At 52.7% G+C, this 17,772-nt stretch overlaps 4 protein-coding genes and 1 pseudogene across 4 annotated transcripts; 3 read left to right on the top strand and 2 right to left on the bottom strand.

Moving 5' to 3' along the window:
* Positions 1–1,207: 1,207 nt before the first annotated feature.
* On the top strand, positions 1,208–1,565 carry SAPIO_CDS6958 (uncharacterized protein; the record flags this gene model as incomplete). The annotated part of the gene is made up of 2 exons (XM_016788918.1): positions 1,208–1,401; positions 1,478–1,565. The coding sequence occupies 2 exons, from the start codon at positions 1,208–1,210 to the stop codon at positions 1,563–1,565; spliced, it is 282 nt and encodes a 93-aa protein (XP_016641442.1).
* Positions 1,566–1,791: 226 nt separating this feature from the next.
* Positions 1,792–5,647, bottom strand: SAPIO_CDS6957 (uncharacterized protein; the record flags this gene model as incomplete). Its single annotated transcript, XM_016788917.1, has 4 exons — positions 1,792–2,857; positions 4,253–4,276; positions 4,354–5,236; positions 5,305–5,647. 4 exons carry the CDS (start codon positions 5,645–5,647, stop codon positions 1,792–1,794), a joined length of 2,316 nt encoding a protein of 771 aa, XP_016641441.1.
* A 4,457-nt stretch (positions 5,648–10,104) lies between these two features.
* SAPIO_CDS6956 lies at positions 10,105–11,478 on the top strand (annotated as a pseudogene; the record flags this gene model as incomplete).
* A 235-nt stretch (positions 11,479–11,713) lies between these two features.
* On the bottom strand, positions 11,714–14,298 carry SAPIO_CDS6955 (uncharacterized protein; the record flags this gene model as incomplete). Its single annotated transcript, XM_016788916.1, has 8 exons — positions 11,714–12,091; positions 12,360–12,587; positions 12,670–12,963; positions 13,032–13,338; positions 13,404–13,522; positions 13,605–13,968; positions 14,122–14,180; positions 14,278–14,298. The coding sequence occupies 8 exons, from the start codon at positions 14,296–14,298 to the stop codon at positions 11,714–11,716; spliced, it is 1,770 nt and encodes a 589-aa protein (XP_016641440.1).
* Positions 14,299–15,104: 806 nt separating this feature from the next.
* On the top strand, positions 15,105–17,667 carry SAPIO_CDS6954 (uncharacterized protein; the record flags this gene model as incomplete). The annotated part of the gene is made up of 2 exons (XM_016788915.1): positions 15,105–15,600; positions 15,962–17,667. The coding sequence occupies 2 exons, from the start codon at positions 15,105–15,107 to the stop codon at positions 17,665–17,667; spliced, it is 2,202 nt and encodes a 733-aa protein (XP_016641439.1).
* Between the last annotated feature and the right edge of the window lie 105 nt (positions 17,668–17,772).

Raw genomic sequence — 17,772 nt, 5'->3', positions numbered from 1 at the left:
GTAGGTGAACATAAAAATACTATTACGGGAATGGCTCCAATACGCATGATTCGAAACAGATTGGCCCCCATACCCCGGTTACGTCCTCTCGATCGACCAGACAATGAGGAGTATACGACCCCATACCTTGGAAATCCATGGTACCGTCACGCAGACATCCTACTGGCTCTATCATGTGATGCTGGTCTGAGCCACTACATCAAAAGCATGTTCAACCGGCTGGTAAACATGCCCCCTAACCCGGCCGAAGACCCGAAGCTCTCCCGAACTTTCCAGGCGGTTCTCTCCTATGTCGTTAACAGCTGGGCTACGCTTAGGTTTCAATCTTTTTACCACCATGAAGAACGCTGGGCTTCTCAGCTACAAATACTGCAATTGGCCTTGAGACACGGCGCGGACCCCAATTACACGTTCGGGTCGGACATGTCACCCTGGGCCGTTGTAATGAGTCACGTTCCGAGTGAGCTATGGAATCTTGGGTTACCCGGCGCGCAGGCATGGTGTGACTTGGTCGAGGAGATGGTCGAAGGCGGTGCTGACGTCAACCAGCTCCTCCCATTGAACGGGGCGTGGTGGGAGGATAATGACCGCGGCCGCTCGCAGAGACTGCGGACTCCGTTATTATTAGTGAAGATTGTTTTATCAAATTTGGGGAAACTGACGTCGAGAGCAGAGAAGCGGAAAATAGATCTCTTGTCAGAGAGGCTGCAGCCGAAGCTTATCGAACGAGGGGGAATCTGCAGGGAAGAATGGGTAACAAAAGACCAAGACAATCAAGAAATGGCGCCCGATGATGGGTTCCGTCCTTGTCGCGATTCTGAGGCAGACACCGAAAACGAAAGAGAAGGAAATCAATAAGACTCGGAGCTCCAAAGGAGCGGGAAATGAACGATACCTCGCACCATATAAAGTTTGTGGATTATGCCAGGCGGCGTTAGGACCGAAGTTTCATCGACAGATGAGGAGCAGTTGGCGTCAGACGGAACCACAGTTTACATGCTATGACGACAGAATTCGTCTAGGTCATTTCCTCCACACAATGAGCACGAGGGTGGTGAGCCTTCAAGTGAAGATTGGGCTCATGATGAAGTAGTTGGGTTTCAGTGACGTATAAAAAGGCGGGCATTTTCCATTGCCCGGAAAAAGCCAGCGATTCAACTCTACATTCTTAACCATTCTACAACGCCGAATAAACAATACGCCAAATATGGAAGACCGATCGAACCGAGAGCGAGGCCTGAAGGCCGCCATCCACAATCCCCACGTTTCCGAAGAGGCCAAGCAACACGCTCGCGAGGCCCTCAAAAACGAGTTTGGTGAGGAGATTGACACCTCTCCTAGCGCCCCTTCGGGCAAGCCCCACCCGGCCAAGCCCCACCCGGCCAAGGATCCGGAGCATGTGTAGGTGCCACCCCATCCAAGTTTCCTCTTCTTGGGCGTCCCCTGCCCGGGGAAATGAACTAACCATGCGGTAAAGCGCCCGAGGATTAAAGGGTGCGACCCACAACCCGAGGGTTTCAGAGGAGGCCAAACGGGAAGCACAGCATCGTTTGGATGAGATGTAACTTATTTGGCGGGGGGCCGTTGTGTGTCCAGGATGTATGATCTGAGCCAAGGCGGTAATTGGGAGGATACACTCAGTCTCGCGCGAAAGCTTAGCTTGAGCAATTATTCAGTCGTTCAATGAAGTTCAACTCTTTCTTTACCCATTCTGCAACGTCATGGCTCGCTCACTAAAATCTAAAATTTACTCCAATGGGCGACTGGTCTTGTAGCTTGTAGGGTAATCCATTACACGCCCTCAAGCCACCTCACGATCGAACGCATCATGATCCCTTCCTTGTACCCAATAGCAGCATCAAGCGCCGGCTGAACATGCACCTCGTCCTCGCACTCCACCAAAACAAAATCTTTCCCATCCAACACGCTTAAATCAGTGCTCGGACTGGCAACAACAGTCTCGGCGTGGACGTGATCCCGTGCAAAGGCCGTGCAGCTATCCAGCATGACCTCGGCCTTCCCCGTCGTCACTAGTGCCTTTCTCACCACGCCCTGTGATGAACCCCGCCCAAACACTTGGTTCCAAACTTTGTTTGCATCCGGTGCATCGTATAGATTTGCCCATACTTCCTTCTCGTTGGGGTTCCACTCGTGCTTGAACTGCAAGGCTTGTGTCTTGTCTAGGTAGTCTTTGCCGTCGTTCGTCACGAAAGTCTCCTGGTTAACATCCATCATGGTCCAAGGGCACACAAACACCGCCGCTTTCAGCCGGCTACCTGCAAGATCTACTGGCGGAGCATAAGGGGATGGCGACACCAAATGTGCGAGCAGCGAGCCGACGAGGTTGCCGCCCGCGCTGTCCCCGGCAACCATGATATTCTCAACCTTCACGGAGCGGGTCTCTAGAAGGTACCGGAAGGCGGCGACAGCTTGGACTACCTGGGCTGGGTACTGATACTCTGGAGCGAGCGCGTACTCTAGGAATACAATTTCCCGCGCCTTGCAAGCCCCCGCACAGGCCAATGCGAAGGGCACATGACCAAACGCCCTCATCGGGTTGACGTAGCCACCTCCGTGAAAATACAGAAGCGTCGGGCCCGTCGCCGATGCCGAAGGAGGGCCGACAAAGTGAAGCGTTGGTGGAGGGACATTTACGTCGGCCTTGAAAACAGTGCTGGAATCCTCGAGCGTGACGACTTCAAGGGAGAGTCCGTTTTTGGCGGCGTATCCTTTGATCCCGGCTCCGGTTAGGACACGCCGGAGATTCCGGCGACGCAGCCCGGCGGGGAAGACGGCTCTCTGGGCCTTGATGAAGGCGAGCGCTAGCCTCTGGCGCCAATGGAGCGATGTATTCCTCCTGAATGAGAATGCGGCAAGCAATCGCAAGACTAAAATGCGTGGCAGATGAAGTTAGTTGGCTATCCGCTCTATCCGGTCGTATTGCTTCTTGATGAGATGGGTTTGAACACGCATACTAAAGACAGGAAGCAGGCCATAGAACACGATTTTATCCCGGACGGACGTCGCTATTGAGGGGGTTTGGTATAGCTTTGTAGCCATCTTGTGGTGGTGGAAACGAAGTAAAATTGTGGAGAAACAAATAGTTGCCGCTTCTCAATCGAAAAGTCATTGCCTGCAGATAACAAATCAAGCTTGTCCTAGATCCGAGTCTGGGGAAATCCGCGTGCACCTACTATCTGCTGGGATACATGCCTCGGCATAATCCCAGCGGCTTCTTAAGTCCGTTCTTATTTCATCCTCGACTCACCGTTTTCCGCGAGATTGTCATTATCCCAGACTCACGTGATATTTTCAGTCTTTGCTTAGGCTGGATGAGGCCGAACTCAGCTTTCGTGAAAGAGCTCTGGCATCTCCTTAAATTGCCAAATTTATCTCATACCAGGACGTAAATCCGCCCTACGTAACAGGGGGGGACCAGAACTCGAATACAAACGGAGACCAATCCAGGCTCATAGCACTCTCGTTACGGGATATGATCCTTCACGTGTGATACTCTGCACCATTTGTCTGCTAGTCCCTGCTCCTCTCCAATCTTAACCTACCCCATGTAAAATGGGAATAATTAGACAAGTCTAAATCTCTGGACATCTTCAGTTTGCACCCAATAACGAAACCAATCGGGGACAATCCAAGATGAGTTGCCAAAACCCCCACGACTCTCACTAACTCGCGCAAACCCCACTCGTCGGTAAGACGGCATTCCCTCCCAGGTCCCACCGCGTTCCATGATAATGCAGTATGCGCCTTGACTACATAGGATAGTTGGCAGTAGGTAAAGGTCGGCGTCTCCATCGATATCACCGTCGAACACTACCCAGCCTCGATTAGGCTTTCTGGACGCAGACACCCAGACGTTGTGCCGTAATAAGCTGTATAAGCCGAGACTGAAAACCTTGGCCGTTACCAGAAGGGAGGCTTCTATGATTTGCCCAAATACATCGCCGTCTCGTGCTTTTACAGATGGTAGCACAGATACTAATGGGCACACTTGATCAGAGACAACGGGAATCCTATAGTCGATGGGCCCCTCGACAGAGGCCCAAGACCATGATGGAGCTTTATTCATTAGCATGAAGCACAAGGGCCTCCTCATAAAACGTACATACCTCGATAGTTAGCAACATGTCGGGTTGCCACCGTTGGGGTCCATCCGCCACTTCCCCTACAGTCCAGAGTAGGTCTTCGGCGATGTATTCCCTCCACAGACCAGCAAAATATTCTGACTGCATACCTGACTTGATCGTCCTCGCTATTCCTGACATTGCCACAAGTTTGTCGTCTGGTTTTGTGAGGGCGCACCGGGAATATTGACGAACCGCCCGTCTCCAGCACCCATGGACGTTCTCTTGACCGACGAGGAGATTTGGCCAGATCTTTCTCTGTGGAACTAGGGGGTACTGGTATTCGACATGGTAACCTTGACGGCTGCTGGAAAGGCCCTCTCGGCACTCCCAAATGAGAGGGGTTCCAAAGTACATGGTACGCCGAGACAGGAGGCTCTCCTGGAGGACCCAGCCGCGGTTCATCAACGGCCACTTGGGGATTCTAGACAGGAGAAACCTAGCTGAATCGTAAATGACCATGAACTCCTCAACCTTTCCCTGTAGCTCAAGTAGTAATAGGAACTCTGTCTTCACAACCGGTTTAGCGATGTCGATGAAACCATTCTCGAGCTTACCAGCTTCAGCCGCTGCGAGAGTGCAGAAAGCATTGCGATAAACTAGGTGCATTGTCTTGGATTCCGCTCTCCAGTCCTGTTCGGAGTCTTGGATGATGCAGAGCGAGTCGATCCACACGTATGGAACTCTCAGCTCCTGCGCAATCTTGATTGCGTCCTGAAATGTTTGCCGAAGCTCTCTGAGGGGTATATGCTTCCGAAAACGCTCTTCATTTCCGGAATCAAGAGTAAGGAAAGAAGATGTCCCCCATCTGTGGCTTAAAGCCAGGTACTGTATTGGTGTGTTGGAATATAGGTCGCGTGTCAAAACAAGCTTTGGCTGGAACAGTCCGTCTGCTGATCCGACAAAAATAAGTCGGCTCGGGACCCAGGAATCGTCGACGTCTTCGTTACATTTCGAGTTGGTCTCCTGACAACGGCGAAGACAACACTTGGTCATGTCATATATCCGATCTCTGCATGAGGGGGGCGGGGGTTCTGCTTCCATAGCCCTTAGTTTGTAGAGCACCTCGAGGTACGGTTGCTCCTCTCTCGGAACTAAGCTCAATAGCAAGATTCCTTCTCGTCAACACAGTCGCAGAAGTATAACCGTGGTACACACTTACCAGAGGTTCCCCATATACCAACCGTATCTGAGCCCAGCTCATTTCCGTCTCTGCCAACGAATTCCAAGCGAACCTTGAATGCGCTTCTCACAAGAGTCTCTTCGATGATGTGTCTGATTGATACAACTTCTTCAGGAGTAGCATGGTTATTGACCAGCTCTGAAACCAAATCACAAAAGTTGCAAGTAGCGACAGACATCCTGACTTCCTTTACCAGCCGCTGAAACTCAGCAGCTGTCTCCAAGGGGTACTGGCGTTCTGATAATGGATCGGTAACACGTTTAATCACGTTGTCTTTCTTGAAAAACTTGCCACATTCCGCACACACCGAACCGGAACCCATGGCGGGAGGGGGCCGATTTCCGTTCGGCGTCGGTATGAAGTGCGACGAGGATGTATTCCAAGGGAGTCGGAGCATTTCGCTCAGGATAAGGACTCCATCGGGAGTCGTCAGGTTCTTGTAGCCATTTGCCTCGAAGCACGCAATCCCACCTTACGAGGTATCCGACCCGTGGGGCTGTGCCTAGCTATTGGTTCAGCGTGATCTGCATGACTAGACATGCAGAGCGAGCATGCAACGTATGCTTTAGTGATTGGATTAGATTCAACGGAGCAGGTTATGGGGGCACTTCCCAGATGGGCTGGACTACCCCGAGAGTGGTGATTTGACCAGACAGCAGCGGTGCCAATGTCATGATGTGTAGGGCCAATATAACAACCTCACCTAAGGAGCCAAGATTAGCCGGGCAAGGCATTGGAGTTTATCGTAACGAGATCTGTATAGTTGTAACCGCTCAAATTGAGACTGCAGTGTCATCGACAAACTTCTTGGAACCCACGCCACATTGGCGAAATAACCAGTACATGTTCCCACGCTGATTACCAAGTATTTCCTCAATTCCGACCAAATCCCATTGATGAAAATGTCGAGTTTCTTAGGGTACCTCGAAGAGAGTGATGACCTGAAATTGTTGCGAATATGTCTTGTGAGGTGTACTCGGATGCGATCCGACTGTACCATGTCTTCGTCCATGGGATACCGAGGCCACCCATCGCTTCTCAACGAACTCGACGCAGGACTCTTCCCTCGAGACGACCAGAGGCAGGACGCGAAAGTCTAAGGAAGGGTATATACTTTCATGGACCTTCTGAGGATTTCAAACCGTACTATTGTAGGAGCCCTGGTGCCTTGCGTAGTTGCCTCCAGAATGCCAGCATCTTGGTGGGCGACGACGTCTTAATAGTATCAGCGGTTAAGCGAATACGAGGCTGCCACCAAACTCCGAGCTTGGCCAAGACACTCCCACAGGGTTCCTTTGGTGCACGACGCGCTGCTGCCCAAGTGTTTCGTGTTGCCTGTATTACGATAAGGCTATCGTAAAAGTGTCTGGTTAATGTAATTGACGTGCATCGTCCGTTCTAACTCGCCATTGCATGGTAGATCCCGCTTCAGCCCCTCTCCCCCAATTCTTCCCCCTTCTCCCACCGGCCTAGTATCCTGTGAAAGACGAATGAATCGGCCATCTCAGCAAAGGCTTAAAGCCACGCCCAAGGATATCTCCAAGTCACACTGAGAATGACTACCGCTCAGAAGAACTAGCGGTCGTCAGAAATGCCGGGAGTGGCGTTTGTCGAGGGTTCTCGCCTCGCGCAAGCCTCTGATAGACGGAAGGCGCCAAGGATCACTGGGCCACTCGTGCGAAATCGGTCACCTCTGCGAGGCACGTCGTTAGCGGGTCTGCCGGGTCCTTAATCCTTGGTCCGGATAGAGATGGCCCCAGCCTATAGACGGCCCTGTGAGAGGTGGTGATTGCTAGCAGGAGCTCTTTGAGACCGGCAGTGCCGCCGTTTGTGATCCGAGCAAGGCGTATTAAAATTCGTAAAGTTTGTGGATCGATGATGGTAGCAGCAATGCTCCCGTTTGGCGAGAGGGAGTTTTATGGGGGAGTCCACAACTTCAAGAGTCCCTTGTCTATTACCAGAGACAGTCCTAAATTTCTGGTCTGGACAACGGTAATCAACGATGCCATCTTATTGCCATCGATGCCGGCCGGAGAGGAGTACTTTCGCGTGGCGAGGTATTTTCTACTGTGGTGAGAAATTAGCTGTGTCCTTTTCGGTACCGCGATCCTAGCTTTACGTATTGAAGTAAGAAGATATTTGGATGTAATAGATGATTGAAGATAGTGGTGGCTAATTGGCATGTTGAAATCTTGGGGTTGAAACTTAAGGGCCAGATAGAGCGGGGGCGCCTCGCACACCGAGGCAAGGCCTCATTGATCAACTCGACAGTGTAGGGGATGGACTCCCAGATTAGCACATCATCACCGAACCAAGACCTGAGCGTTTGCTTAACCTCCGTTTTATTAACCTTTCCGTCTATGCACTTCTTACCGAGGGTATCAATATCCCGCTGTATAATCCAGCCAAACAGACCAGGTACGAAGCCATTACCCCCTTAATGCCTTTACGGCCGCACCGAGCCGCGCTCGCCACACTCCTTACAGAGGAGCAATCCAAGCGCATTCCGCGCACCGCAACCACAGACCCAGACCTGTTCTTTTGGCTTATCTTTTTTAGTGCTGTCCTCGTCCCCGTTGTAGTCGACGGGCCTGGCGAAGTCACCACCGGAAGTGTTCGCGTTGCGTTGAGGGGACATTGTATTGATTGTATAGGTCAAATTCCTGCTAAGTGACTTTATGTTAGGCATGTTAGAGAGGGAAAAGGTATGGGCGCTTACAGAGGAATTATAATTCGTCGTTTAAGTGTTTACCTGGGTTGCAGTTTGATGTCTCTTTAGTTTGATGTCTTTTTTTTTTTGCTTTTAGCAAACTTGAGGATTTGGGATGTTGATGGGGATGAGAGAATCAGAGGTTAGGATTTCGGCATCAGGAGAGCACATATTTATACTTTTTTCTATAAGGGCATGATCTATTCAGACCTTCGTCGAGTAAAGGGGATTCACTACATAATATCTTTAATAGTAAATGTAAATTAGGTCTTAGTAGTATGATATTTTATCAATGGCACTCAGATATACCTAAGCAAGCCCATGATAGAGAGTGGAGCTTTCTAGATGGAAAAGACATCAAAGTAAATAAGACATCTATGTAGCTGAGTGTACTGCTCTTTACTAGACAAAAGCTGATTGAGACTGTGAAAGGTAGGTGCATACATGCAATTGTGCTCTCTCTTTCCTACCTCACTCCTCAATGGGAAGGGGAAGGGGGCATTGGAGGAGATGGGAACGCCTTTACTACACTCGGGAGTTTTAAGTTGACTAAGAAGTTTCGTTTTTGAACCAGAGTTAAGTGCACTCACGTAACAGCAGAACATTGAGGGATATTCTGCTCTGAATGATATCCGTAAATAGAAGCCTGCGCCTTACATTGTTGAGCTTTAACTATTGCTATGTGTCGGATTCTATGACTAGAAACTCTGCAGATTGTATCTGGCTGGAGAAGCGATGTGCTGTGATGGTAATAGTAGAATTTACAATGTGGAAGAAAATCTTCCAGGAGATGGGTGATGTCTACAGCCCCACTCGAGGCTAACTGGTAGCAGTAGCATGCCATTATTGAGTGTGGTATGTTGACAGAGACACCGCAAACCCCTTCCATACCCATCCTGATCTTGGTGAGTGGCGAGTATCTAATAAAGCTGAACTAAAATGGCTTTTGTTTGACAGTAAACGGCCGAGAGGACCATGGGTGCTCTTCATCCTCGTCAAACTTTCTGACGAGCGACAGACCTCCCGTTTACCCTATGGGGCCGACTTGGCGGCTAGCAAGCTCTCTTGTAGGCCCGTTATGATTCTCGAGTTCGAGTTCCTCCTCATTTGTAGATGACAGCTTGGAATGGATGGATCACTCGAAACAGGCCCTCGCCTCGGAATGGTTGAAGCTGTAGGTCCATATCAGACCCCTGTTGGGCCATACTTGGACATGTAAACTCGTCGTCGTGATTGGGCGGAGAAGGATTTGAGCTTAGGTTGCGAATGTAAATAGAATAGATATATTGCTATACATCTAGTCTCATCCGACACTGGACAGTGATCGACGTTGTGATAGCAGAGAATCTATTTCCACCTCTTTAGGTCGTGTTGTGCACACGTCACGTGCCCAAATGCCGGACCCGGGTCCGGTCGGAGCTGAATTAAAAAATTGCCCGTTGCGGAGCTTTTTTACGTAAAGACGCCGATGCTGATGGAGATTTGTCGAAGTCGCCGCTGCAGGGCGTTTTTGACATGAAAGAGCGATTTTGCTTTTGACAGCGGCGGTACTACGGTATTGAGGAGTGACAAGTTGCTTCGATGTTCCAGAATCAACTAAACATGCCACGAATTAGAACCCCTCGCAATATTTCTGGAACCGCGCGCTCATGGGCAAGTCGGACCCCGGGCACGCTCGTCTTCAGGAAGTACGAAGTAGTCAACGGTGCATGTGGAACACTGATACTGAACTGGTGCATGGAACTTCTTTTGCGCAAAAACAAAGATTAATAATCTAATTCTCCACCCCCAACCGCTCAGCTGGTGTCCAGCGGGAGTGGCGCCGGGGGAACGGATGCCCAAATGTAACCTTCCGCCTCGGAGTCTAGAAAAATGCGCGCGGCTATGACCTTCTTTTGAACTTACAGTGGCAGGTTGTCTCCCTAAGAAGAGGGATGTCCCTATAAAATCTTGAAAACCGCTTGGTGAAGCGGCAAGTGTTATGGTCAGGGAAGAAAGGCTGTCGTATCAACAGCTCTCTCCCATCCTACACCCATACATTAAGATTTTCCGAAAGTTTCATGGTTGCAATGGGACAGGAAAACACGAATCGCGAAAGCGAGCCCTTACGCCACGAGCAGCAACTGTTCCCTGAGCAGAGTGGTCCTTCCATCCCCGATGGCGGTTACGGATGGGTCATTACAGCCTGCGTGGGCATGACGAACGGGCACTCATGGGGCATTAACTCTGCCTACTCCGTCTTCCTCGCTCACTACCTCAGCAACGATGTCTTTGAGGGGGCAACGCCGATGCAATACGCCCTTGTGGGCACGCTGGGCGTCGGATGCACCCTGGCCGTGGCCCCAATTGCGACAGTTGCCGTGCGGCGCTTTGGAACGCGACCTACTATGCTCTGTGGCACAATCTTCCAGTCTGTGAGCTTGGCATGCTCCAGTCTCACGACTTCTATATGGCAACTCTTCCTGACCCAAGGCGTGCTCTTCGGCTTGGGAATGGGGCTTATCTATATTCCCGCCTCCGGAATCATCCCCCAGTGGTTTGATAAGCACCGGTCCCTCGCCAGTGGGTACACGATCGCAGGCGCGGGTCTTGGCGGACTTGTATACTCTCTTGCGTCCGGAGCTATGATTGAAAACCTCTCCGTGGAGTGGGCTTTTAGAATCCTGAGCATTGTCTCGTTGGTCGTGAATACGACCTGCGTTCTGCTCATTCGGACGCGCTACGACGAGGTGGGCTCGCGCCAGCTTGCTTTCGATATGGCGCTTCTGAAGAGGGTTGAGTACTTATTGGTCCTTGGGTTCGGCTCGTTCAGCATGCTGGGCTACTTCGTTCTCATCTTCACTCTTGCCAACTACGCAAAGACAATGGGATTCAACCCCTCCCAAGCATCCCTCATCCCGGCCCTGCTAATGCTGGGCCAGGCCATCGGTTGTCCCATTATCGGCTGGCTCAGTGACAGATGCGGTGCCATCAATATCGTCGCCATGTGCACGCTCGCCACGGGTGTCTTATCGCTGACGGTTTGGGTTAACGCCAAGCTCTACGGGGTATTGATTTTCTTCGCACTCGTCGAAGGTTTGGTCGCCGGAAGCTTCTGGGTCGGGATAGCGCCCGTCTTAGCCGAGGTCGTCGGCCTCGAGAACCTCCCGGCCGGCCTCTCCTTGCTGTGGGTATCCGTGGTGCCGGCCACGGTGGCTAGCGAGCCCATCGCTCTGGAAATTGTCGACAGGACCGGCAGTTATATCGGGGCCCAACTGTTTACGGGGTTCTCCTTCATAGTGGCCGGCCTTTGCCTTGGTCTCCTTCGCGGCTGGATTATCGGCGGCATGGCTGTCAAGTCTGACGGAGACTCGGGTGGCGCTGAACGCACAATCACACGTTCCACCCTGCCCACTCGATACGCTACGTTTATTAGGCATTGCTTCACCTGGAAAAATTTGTGAGACCCGTTCTGGAAGATGTAGTAGACATATTTCGCCAAAACTAGTCGAGGGTTTGAGAGCGCAATGGCTAAAGGCAGATAGGTATACAACAGTACCTCTATGTTACTACTTAATGGTAAAGCCATATGGTTTCGTAGAAGTCTCATCTGAGCAATAATGGTTCTCGAATTATGGATCACCATCTCAAAAAGCCATTCGCTCCGCATACCATTATCCCCGTTGTGAAGCCTATAATTTAATACGACATGAAATCACTTGCCCCGCAATCATTCGCGAGCGCTTCGTCAAGAGTATAGCTCCCAAACCCAGTCTGGTCCGCGCCCAAGAACCCCATGTCCAGCCAAATGGCGGGGTCGAGAGAGTCCGCCGGAAGAGCCAGATTCCTCCCCGGCTGCGACCCGCCGCCACAGTCGGGGATTCCGGCGCGGTTCCGTCCCGCAAGCGGGCCTTTATCAAGCTGATCGGCGAAGAAGTGGCAGACGGTGGCCGACACGTGGGCCTGCGAGCTTTGCGGCAGGTCTCGCGCAATTCGTTCCAAGTGCCCGGGGAGGGCGCGCAGTTTCGAGATTGCTTTTTCTACGTCCTCGGACATTTCGCTCCCGCGTCTAACGGCCTGGGAAGGAGGGAAAAGAAAGAGTCAGCGCTATCCATGAAGAGAAGACAGAATTCTTGAGAAAACCGGGGATGGCATAGCTGCTGGACAGCGGAGGTGTGGCATGTACATGGAGTATTTCAGTAGCCGCGTGGCAAATCATGATAAACATATTGTTATGGAATCCTAACCGCAGGTCGTTTATGGCGCTGTCGTTCAGAATCAAGTCCAACATGCGATTTGCCACTAGAACCGTCATTTTCGATATTCGCAAAAACTCCGAGGACACCGTTTTATTCTGCACTACGATGAGGTCACGAGAGGCCTGAGCGTTCAGGATCAGAATACTATGGTCCTGGTAGAAGCCGAGCACGGGGAATAGCGATGCGGAGGGTAGACCATCAGGGGTGTGTCGGGTTGAGTGGAGCCTGTCCAGGGCCGCAAAAGCATCGGCATGCCAGCTCATGACTGAGGCTGGGGCTTTCTGCATACGCTTTCGCTTATCTAGCTGTTCGAACTGCAGGCGTGTTATCAGGAATAGAAGGCCGAAAGAGTACCTCTCTGGGGCACAACAGATATCAAATCCGATTCTAACTTACTAGCATTCGCCTGGTCTCAAAGATACCACAGACCAAACGATCAGTAGAGACTGCTGCAGGGTCACTCCACCAATGTGTAAAGCACGGGGGAACCTCCTTGTAGGAAATCAGGGCCTTACGACCAGTGATGATGCCGAAGCTTTTGTCGGCGATATATGTATACAGCCATGTGCGCTCACAGTTTCTGGTATAGCGTTCTTTAACGTGGTTGGGGCCATTGGGAAACAGCTCGTTGACGTGGTCTGCCACGCATCTTGGCCTGTGTAGCCCTATTTCCCGAGCTAGCTGGGTGGCCTGGCACGGGCCGAATGATTGTTACTACTGCGTCGCGGAGGGGGAAAAAAAAGGGAAGAGGAACTCACGTGGCTAAGATGTAGCCAATATGGATCGTCCCGATGTTTCTGGTTGGCAGGGGCCCAATAGAGGAGATTGATAATAGATTGGATGGCCTCTACGGATCTAACTGAAGTGGCGATGGACCACTTCACGGTCCCTTCTGCCAGGGACAGCAGAGTAGGATAGAGGATGCGGTCGCGGGGCCGCGTGGAGAGGGCGCACCCGAGGGCACAAATGACGGAGAATAGGGTGAATGAGGAGGCGTAAACGTATTCGGGCGTATATAGAGCAGCATCGAGCAAGCCCAGGAGGGGGTTGCGTATTTTGTAGAATCTAATAATACATGCTCTGCGTCAGAGGTCGCGGTAAAGAAAGGATGGCTGGATACGATACAATACAATTTGAAGTACAGTTCAACATCGCTTTGGTCGATGAAGCGGGCCGTCAGCGGATCACAGGCCGATGGCTCGAGTCGAAAGACTCCACCGCTGGGCTGGGTGGCTAGCACCTGCCAGTCCTTTTAAAGGTGGTTTGTGGTGCTGTCATATTCAATCCACACATTAGCCTACACGCGCGGGACGAACTATGGAAAGTCCTACAGGAGGATGGGCTGACCTACCAAAGTACTGCGTTATGCGGTTATCCAGTGTCTGGCCGCCCATGTCGGGTCTGCTATATATGGATAATAGCTTCAAGTCCGATGGGAGATGCCGACAGTCCCCGTCCGTGGTCACAACGGTGGCAAGAATGTCTAGCGAGGAGACTAGTGAGCCGCGTTCGTTCTCCTCCTCCGATTCGGAGCCATACGCCTGGGGTGGTCGGCCGATGTGCGGTGCGGCAATGCGGGATGTTTCGGTGCGCCCCTCCGCATCTATGTCGCTCGGTGCGGTGGTGGTTTCGTCTTCGAAGCTGAAAGATGGATCGCGGAGGGCAGCTAGAACCTGGTCTCGTACCGAACTTTTTCTGATCCGGGCTAGCACCTTTTCGACGGTATCAGGTTTGCTACGGTTGCTCCCACATCAATAAATGGAGGAAGAAAAAAAGAAAAAAAAAAAAATAAAAAATGGGAACACAAAAAGAAATAGGTCGATTCTTACTTGCCGCTACCAGGCTTACGGCCCCGGGTAGAACTGGCTGGGTATCGGCACACCCGGTGCTGGTCGACGCAACGAGAGCTAAGTACGTACAGTCACAAGAGTCAACACTTGTGTGTGGTCCGCATATACACGCGGAACGGGCATTCACGAATAGCCTATTCGCAATGCTACTTACCACGGAACCTGTCGACTGCATCGTTGTCTAGAGGCACGACAATTGAGACATGCGTTGCGATACTCAGATTTCCCTATTTTGGAATCTGTACTGTTGCGGTCCTGCTGTTCTGGGCACTGCTCTTGCCCGTCTGAAGGGAGCTCATTATGGTCGGACATGGTGGTTCCAAACTTCCAATCTGTCTGGAATTGATCTTGCAGGGAGGAGCAATTGCTGCTGATCACTTGCAATTGCGTTCCTCCCACTTGCCCCTTGGTTGGTTGCCTGCGGCCGCCCTGCAGCTGTCATTCTGCCGTGCCTCACCGCCCTGGGCTCGTACAGGGGTCGGCTCATGACATGGGGTATCGATTTGTTTTCTTCGTGACCAAACGACCAATCAAGCAAGGTCAAAGTCGAGGATGAAGAACTGGGCACTAACTACACTCGGTGGGTGTCCCTCTCCTAGCTCGCTGCAAGATAACCCCATCGTGAGCTTGCCAACTAACTCTGGGGTGGGTTTCGCCGCTCCGCGACACTACTACTTTTTATTACCAATTACCAGAGCAGTTCCTTCGCTGCTGCCGCCTTGATGCTGTATAATACTGTGGCTATGCATTTGGCGAATGCGGGGCAGTGCGTATTGTTTTATCAGTAGCCCTTGCCCAATGGTAAGCCTCCCAGTGCCGCCTAGGGAATTGTATCCTGACATTCGTCTTGTAAATTGTTAACATGGAAGTTCTGTCTCACTCACACTCTCTACTCTTTCTCTACTCTCTCCTTACTCTTTCTCTACGCTTTCTCTACTCTTTCTCTACTCTCTCCTGTCGCCGTCTCCCGTTCTTGTCACAATGTCTATTCAGCCACCGCCACGCTTCTCTCTGGGAGACCGCTGGATTGACTTTTGGGCATCGGATGAGATGTGGATGCGCCAGCTCGCCAATGTCGAAACGATGGCGCTACATCATGCGGACGCCCATGGCCTGCGTGTTTTTGTGTATGCGGTGCTGCGCGGCCACACGGCTGTGGCAAGATGGTTAATTCGCAACCGCACGCCGTACACCTCTGATATGAACTTCTTTGCTCAGCACGGCATAACACCAGAAATGCTGGCGCCGCTGCCGGAGCGGCAATTCCTATCGTCAGCCTACTTGCCGCAGCAGCCGTGTCCGGCGTGCCGCCGTTTTGACTTTCCAGCAAGACTGGCCCGGAGACAGACCGAGCTAGCTGGCGGGGTTGGACACAGCCCGGCCAGTGAAACCGCAGCCGGAGATCCCGCAAACAATAACAACACACTTGTCATCGACGAGGCAACTTGGGGCACCGATCTGGTCGCCGCGTTTGACAGTGATCGCAGCGCACGGAGAGACTGCGCGCTGTACTTTATGTTGCGTTACTTTCATGGCCTTTGGATGAAAGGATTGCCACGGTGGCCAGTGGACCACGCCAACCAAGTCGTGCGATGGCTTGATCGTGCACCTACTTCAGCCCAAGAACCAGCCTCTGCATCAGTATCCACACTTGCTCTCACACGATGCTCTCGGACTCCCGGCTGCTGTGACTGGGCCGCAACCCGTGTCGCCCGACCCGTTTTCACCCGCAGCCATAGCCTGCTACCGCCGCTGGATGGCCGTGTGTGACAGCACACACACACAGTGCCATCTTGAGAACGGACAGGCCCTCCCCGTACTACCCACGCGTGTGCTAGACGTGGGTGAAGTCGGCAGCGGAGACGGCAGCAATGACCCCACGCTAGTCGACACACCAGTGAAGCTCCTCGTCACTGCCGGTCGCCGAAGCCGCTATCTCGCATTGAGCCACTGTTGGGGTGCCGCCCGGGACCATCAGACATTGCGAAATAACCTAGCAGCCCGGCAAGAGCAGGGCTTTGAACTGAATGGTGCCGACCGTCTTCCCGCCACCATTGCTGACGCCGTGCACCTCACGCGGCTCCTCGGCTTCCGCTACCTCTGGGTTGACTCGCTATGCATCGTGCAGGATGACCACGATGATTGGCAACGCGAGGCCGCCCGCATGTGCGACGTTTATCGCTTGGCCTACCTCACCATCACGGCCAGCCGTGCCGCGGACGACGCCGAGGGGTTCTCAGGTATTCGCACAGGTTTCGCCGGGGTGGCTGTCCGCGTGCGTGCCCCAAGTGCCTCTGTGCCTGTCTCTACCTCTGCATCCGCCTACGAGGCTGTCATCCACCTCCGTCCGGACCACCCTAAAGTCGAGAGCTACCGCGATTACCACAGCGCACCCCTCGATGCCCGCGGCTGGACCCTTCAGGAAGCCTGTCTATCGCGCGCCCAGCTCCGCTTCTACTCGCTTGAGACCGTCTGGACCTGCCGCACCTGCGAGTGGAATGAGAGCGACCCCAGCGTCGCCAACGTCTATGCAATCGACCGGCGCACCCAATGGAGTCCCATAAAGTTGCCAGCGTTAACGGCGCCGTGGGTAGCTAAAGACCTCACATATCCTGGTCACTGGTACGACCTCGTACGTGAGTACACGGGACGGCAGCTCACACACGAATCTGACCGTCTGCCGGCGCTGGCAGGGATAGCCCGCATAGTGGCCGAGGCGGGTGGATGGGGGGAAGGCGGGGGAGAGGAGAGAGGAGCACTTGGAACCGATAGAGGCAAAGACCCAAGCTCACAGCTTTACCTTGCCGGTCTGTGGCGGAGTGACCTGGCCTACGGCCTCTGCTGGCACTGCAAGACTCTCGAGACGCCACCACCTGCCAACCTGCCCTCGTGGTCTTGGATCGCCGTGTCTGCTGGGACTGCCGTCACTCACCCAATCGCACCTGACCATCAATGGCCGCTGGGGGGACTGGACACCGCCGCTGACGCCGTGTCCATCACGCTCCAGGGCCCCGACCCCTTTGGCGCCATCTGCGCTGGCGCGCACATCCGCGTCACCGGTGTGCTATTGCGGCCGCTCCGCCTCTGCTCTTCGAACCCAAACATGACTTACATTGTGTCATTTGCCTTTCCACGAGGCAGATCGGCCGCAGGAATACGCCACGACGACAATGACGTTGGCTTGCTACGATCGTCCCTAGTCTGGGATATTCCTTACAAGGAAGCCAACCGCGGACTGGAGGCACTCTGTCTATGGCACGACGGGGACAAAGCCACCGCCTCTAGCCCTGTCAATATTCATGGCATCCTCGTTCGTCGGCGGAGGGTAGATCGTCCAAGGACGTGCGTTTTCAGCCAGCTGTTTCAATGTCATCGGAGACGAGAACTAAAAGGGGCAAGTGTGGGCAGTACAGGCAGTGGTGCAGTGGTTTCGGAGAGCGTGGAAAGCGCACATGTCGTGTACGAGAGGGTGGGTGCATTTGAGTGTTTCGATACCCTCGATTCTATCTCGTCGTTTGGCCAGTCGAGTGTGGTGCTGGTGTAAATAGTCTCTATTAGGGTTAGGGTAATTGGATCATGTTTTCTTGGAATGCAATCCAGTTGTAAAACGGAAGCATGAGTTGAATATTTGAATGTATGGCAATCCTTC

Source organism: Scedosporium apiospermum (genome assembly GCF_000732125.1).
Source record: "Scedosporium apiospermum strain IHEM 14462 chromosome Unknown SEQ_SAPIO_0109, whole genome shotgun sequence".
NCBI lineage: Eukaryota > Fungi > Ascomycota > Sordariomycetes > Microascales > Microascaceae > Scedosporium > Scedosporium apiospermum.
The sequence above is the reverse complement of the archived record's forward strand: the minus strand, read 5'-3'. Positions and strand labels throughout refer to the sequence as shown.